The sequence below is a fragment of the Syngnathoides biaculeatus genome, chromosome 20 (genome assembly GCF_019802595.1).
Source record: "Syngnathoides biaculeatus isolate LvHL_M chromosome 20, ASM1980259v1, whole genome shotgun sequence".
NCBI classification, from domain to species: Eukaryota; Metazoa; Chordata; class Actinopteri; order Syngnathiformes; family Syngnathidae; genus Syngnathoides; species Syngnathoides biaculeatus.
The window spans coordinates 3,270,340-3,276,339 of record NC_084659.1 but is presented as its reverse complement, the minus strand read 5'-3'; the positions used below and the strand labels follow the sequence as shown (position 1 = coordinate 3,276,339).

General features: G+C 40.2%; 1 protein-coding gene across 2 annotated transcripts in view; it reads left to right on the top strand.

Moving 5' to 3' along the window:
* Nucleotides 1–1,588: 1,588 nt before the first annotated feature.
* Nucleotides 1,589–6,000, top strand: part of LOC133493626 (gastrula zinc finger protein XlCGF57.1-like) — a 24,144-nt gene continuing 19,732 nt past the window's right edge. Inside the window, exon 1 of one of the 2 annotated variants that reach the window (XM_061807213.1) lies at nt 1,589–2,108. In XM_061807213.1, the coding sequence (XP_061663197.1) occupies nt 2,106–2,108 (3 nt within the window). In that variant the 5' untranslated portion in view covers nt 1,589–2,105. The remainder of the gene's footprint in view (nt 2,109–6,000) is intronic. The other variant, XM_061807212.1, reaches the window with a different exon arrangement.

Here is a 6,000-nt window from a genome sequence, read left to right as displayed (position 1 = left end):
GCATTTGGGTCCTACTCTCGTTCCGATGGGACGTGACAGAAACAACATCTAATGAGCCCCGATAAATTTCCAAAGTCTTTTTAGCCATCATGCGTCACTTTTAACAGTCGTACGAATATTTGTGTAACTCCGGTCTGTATGCAAAAGCGTTAGAGTGAATGGTGGGTCAATAGAGTGAACCCATCCAACGTGGCCAGGTGCCCCGGATGGAGTCACGTGGTCGAAAACAGTCTCTTGTTGACACTATGGCTCATTTTCTTCTTTTCGGACCCTCAATTCCTCCTTGTAATCTTCCTGCACACATCTTCACACAGCGTTCATTTTGGAGGGATGAGAAAAGCAAATCCAAACACAACATGTGAAACAATTAAAGGTGAAGAGTGAAACGTGACACACAATCTTCTAAAAAAGGAATAGGAATGATCAATGATGATTAAAGTCCTAACCATTTTATGAGCCGGGCACATCCCGAACTGGTTACAAGCCAATCGTTGTTCACATAGAAACAACTCTATCACATATATAACAATTCACAAAATAATTGGATGTTTTCACTGATGTCACATTTTTTCCTGAATTACCCATATATCACTGCGTGCTGCCATTTAACCTCTCTACTCAATGCCTACTGTGTTGTAGAAGAGGATTTTTTTTGTTCTGTCTGTCATTGTGCTTCACTGGCATAAATAGATGAAAAAAGATATATTATTTCTTGGAAATAAATGTTATGGGGTTTTTTTTTTGCAATTACATAAAATTGGATAACTGAAGAGCACTCACGGCACACTAATGTACCCCGACACACTGTTTGGGAATCACTGCACTAAAGCACTGATAAGTGGTGTCCGATGTCGAGGATTCACATTTGGTCCAAATTCAGCACGATTTGCTGAAGGATGCCTCTTCTCCCACAAATAGAAAAGTGAAAGGAGATGTATTACCCATGATCCTTTACGGCAAAACTATTTAAAGCGTCAAGCTCCCAAAAGCTGAGTCAACTCACACCATTGTCAGTGTTAAACAGCACTTGACCAAACAGGCTCAAGAATTTACGCAGCCTGACCGGGATAGGAACTCTAACCTCGGGACCACCAGGGGCTGATGCAGACTAACCTTAAAGGGTCGGTCGTGACTCAGCATCCGTTCTTGCTGCAGCCAAGAGCTTTTGACCAATGACGCAGAACAAAAACATTGGTTCTGCCATGGTCACAGGCTCTGACTTCAGGTCAGGGTAAAAAATACGATGAGATGTTTTGGATCTTTAGAGACATGAATATAATCTAAACATTTGCAGCATGCCCAGGAAGGTGTCATGGATACATTGACACATGTAATACAAGGTATAGACCTTCATAATATTGTAATGATATATTTTCCACATTCATAATTATAATAATTAATTATGTAGGTTAAAGTGAAACACACAGTGAAAAGTTACTTTGCGACCGTCTGGATGATTTTGACAGCCAATAGCCCAGGGGTCGGGAACCTATGGCTCGCGAGCCATACCTGGCTCTTTTGGTGGTTGCATGTGGCTCACCGAGCCCTCTGTCAATGTGATTTTTGTCGTGCAGAGAAGGTTGTTCTAGTGGCGTTGCCGTAGTTAGGTGTGGGAGGCAACGCAAATGACGTGATACAGTTTGGCCGAGTGCGGTTGCCGGAGTCGATGTCCAGAGGTGCAGAAGGGTCGAATGCTGATCTTATAGGAACAACTATTGATGGAAACGCTTTTGACAAAGGTCGCCCAAAGAAAAGAATTAGAGTACCACCGAAGTTTTCAACAAGAATGGACAGCCATTGTGGAGATGGAGAATTCTGCTGTGTGTTTAAATCCACAGATGGGGAGTATGCCAAAGCGTTCGCATTCGAAGTTACCAATCAACATTTTGCCAAGTTCGCATCAAGACAAGATAATCAAACGAATAAAAGACACGCCTTTGTTGGCAAGAACTGTTCACCATCCTACCAGCATGATAGAAAATCAAATTGAATTACGTTCACGATTAACGGATGGAAATCTCAACGCCTGCGTGAAGATTAATCTGAGTGTATGAAACAGACTGTCAAACCATTAGCAAAACCAGGAAGCTCCTGAAGTCGCATTAATGGTAAGAAGTGCTTTTGTCATCATTGGTTAGCAACATCATAATGTTATTTAAAAGAATTCAGAGACTGTATTGTACTCTAAAAATGTTGGTTCGACATAAATGCGAAAATACACTTGTATTTAGTTTTTTAAATATTGCATGGCTCTTTTGAAATAAGGTTTAAAAATATTTGGCATTTATGGCTCTCTCAGTCAAAAAGTTTCCCGACCGCTGCAATAGCCCAACAAGAGTTAACCATATTGACACCAAAAAACGCTATACCTAACGTATTCCAATATTATCTTTCACAATTTACAAGTGTAAGGATATAAAACGATGGCAACTTTCGCGTGAAACCAAAAAACGTTATACCTAACGTATTCCAATATTATGTTTCACAATGTACAAGTGTAAGGATATAAAAGGATGGCAACTTTCGCGTGAAATAGTACCCAAGCAATGTTTTGCCCTGACCAGAAGTTGAAGCCGAATTACCACGTGAAAGGGGTCTGTGCGCAGTCTACGTCATTGCTTTCGACAGTCAACTTTCGTGGCAGTTACCACTAAGATGTGATCGCATACTGGTTTGTACCCTCCGTTGTTTCCGCAGCAACGCTCGTTCAAGTTGGGTCATGGTAGGAATGAAGTGGTCAGAAACAGAAATTCTCCAATTCCGTTTCAATCAGGACATTGTGTCTGTTCCAGAGTCACTGAAGAAACACAATAATAACCTGCATTCCGCTGTGGAAATGACGTATTGGAATACAAAGATCGATTTATTTATTTATTTTTGCTTCGTAAACAATCAGATTAATCTTCCAAAATGGAGAACACCTGTCTCTTCTTTTAATGTCAGACATTCGTAGTTCTACACGTATAGCATAAACGATTAGCCTCAAAGTCAGTCTCAAAATTGGAAGGTTGCGCCACGTTAAATACTGTAATTGCTTTTTCGTTCGGTTCCGAGAAAGCCACTCTCCAAACGATGCTTTATTTGTTTTGACGCCATACTCTGGAGGCCAAAGATTGGATATTATTTTGAAAAGGGGCAGCTCGCTTGACTTCAGTCGGCTGGAGTGGGTGGTCTGTCGCTTTAAAAATATTACTGGCGCAGGGTAACCTGGGTAATATCTTTCTCTTGTATTCTTCTCGCCCTGCGGTAGGAGATTTGTTCGGCTTGAGTAAATGTTGCTTAAATTAGACTGAACGTTGTAGACTGACATGGGATACCCCCGATCACTACTTTAGTGGACTAAAACACAATTCGTGCAATCTTCGTGCCCGGTTGATGTTTCGTGCACGTGGAGGCCTTTCGTCATAGTTTAGCCTAGCTTGCTAACAAAGAGACGCGTTTTCCCTAATCAGAAATCAAGCCTGAAGTAAAGTCTTCTTCTTTCCGCAACCGACAAGTAAGGATTGACACAACTGACACTTAAGTGCGCTTAAAAATGCGCACCAACAACTAAATTCTGTCGGATTTGTCTTGAGAGTAAAATATTCTCGACTGTATGAGTTTTATTATTATCGTAATATCACCTGGATTCCGATTTCCCTACCCGACCCAAGAAATTCCCGCCGACATGAACATTTTTACGCCGCTTAATAAATATGTCAGTGTCTGCTTCTTAGTGGCCCCGCTCGAAAACTGCTCCGGAACCACTGAGTTAAGTTGGGTGTTTGACAGCAGCCAGTGGGTGGCAGCGTGGCCGTCAGCGTGCCACTTCCTCATGCACCCTGCTGCACCTCGTTCTATACGGATTACGTTGTCTTTAAAGCTCAAGTGACATGCCTATGAACATTCTAAAATATATATTCAGTGATGAAAGTCCTCCGGGTTTTCCCAGAATTCCGGATTTTTAAATTTTCATGAAAATTACTCCGGATATTGAGGCAAAATTGCCTAAAATTAACAACATTCAATGAACATGCGTTTGAGTTGGTTGTTTTGCTTTCACGAGCGTAGCCATGTTGAGGCACTATCACTAGTAACAGTAACGCCCCTCCCCTCACATTCTCTTAAGACGTCGCTTATTTTATGTGGTTTTGACATTAATTTACGTGTTTATTTCATAAACTTCAGCTAAACAAGCATGCTCCAAAACAACCGGTATTCACCCGGAAACAGGAAATGCAAGTTAACCGTACTGAGCATGTACGAAAGCGCATGTTCAGAACTGCTTCACGTAATGCAAACCCATTTACATCGAAAGTCATCAACATCATGAGCCATGTCAAAGGAAATTCAGTTACACCAGGCAGAGGTGCTCTTTGCGTCGATCGCGAGGCAGTGTGATGGCGTAAAAAAAAAAAACAAAAAAAAAACATGAGACTATCATCCACCTCATCGCTTGATTCAGGTGTGGCCAATACGTCGAGCGCATGCACATAAAGGCGCGTTCTAGCAAGACGGCCTCCTAATTACGGCAGTCCCGTGGTGCGTGCCCCCCTCCCCTCACTACAGTACGTCACGATTGCCAACAGGAATGTTTGTTCCAATGTATCGCCAGCTTGTTGCCACGAACGCCGATTATGTTGAACTAAACTTTCAGCATTTTCAAAACATTGCGGGTATAGACCGCTCGTGTTTATTCCTTGACAGGCCAGTGCATTTAATTTTTATTCAGATAGTTTGTTAGATCAAGAATTTTTATTGATGAAAATTTTTAAATACCGTTTTATATCATGTTCTACTAATATCAGTTGAAATTGGAAATTATGATTTCTGAGTTTTAAATTTTAGTTTTCTATTTTAGTTATGTATTTGTTTATTTTATTTTTAATTTACATTTATGTTGTATTAATCCAGTAAGTTATTTTAAGGCCATCCCTAATCACACCCGCAACTTTATCTGCGAGAATGACTGACCACACCCGTACTTTCTTCAAATGTGAGTGACTGTGTATGTATGTATGTGTGTGTATATATATATATATATATATATATATATATATATATATATATTATTTATTTATTTATTAAAGGCAACTGATTATACTATTAGTAATACCAGATCTATATATATATAGTGAGCAATGTGGTCGAGTGTATCAGTACAATGTGACGTAACAAGTTTGAGACTTAAACGTTAATAGTAATTACTACAGATCAACTTCTTTAACATGTTTTGCTGTACGGTGTAGAAATTCTAGGATATGTTTTCGTGTATGTTCTATATCTATACTATAAAATATATAATGTGGGGAAAAGGACAATTTTAGATGTCTTTGTACTGAACAGTTCACTTAATTCATTTGTCTTGAGATAAGATGGCATATTTTAATGAGAAATGTGATTTTGTGCTATCCAGTGATAGGAGGATGGGGGCACAAAAAAAATCTGGGCTTGGCCCTTGGGGAACTGCTGCCCAATTTTTTTTTTTTTTGGTCAGGACATTGAAATTTTACTTTCAATTTTTGTCTGAATTTTGTTCACAGATATCGCCAGAATGCACCACAGCCATCCATTTTTTCAAAAATTTCCAGGGGAGGGTATGCCCCCATTGCCTCGAGTGTTCGCATTTGTATTTTCAGGAATTTTCACCACAGTCCACTTTCATCTCTATATATTGTAATGAAAAATACATGTAACATTATACACTAGAATGTCTATATGAAAAAATAAACAGGAGTGGAGAGCGTGTCTTCCATGCCCAAAAGTCTCATTCGACATCCAAGTGGTAGCCATATTGCCTGCAACGTCATCAGCTTTACACTGGGACATTCGCCATTGAAAACATACACTGAAGACACTGAAGCTCTTTTGGAAGAAGAGAACGTCTCCAAATCGAGTGAAGTGACCATGGCAATACTACCCTATTGTTTTGAGCCATATTTAGATGATATGCGGATATGCTCGCTTGCGGCCTACCGCCGGAGCTCGCTGGCGGGCAGTTGCTCTCTGAAACAAGGATTA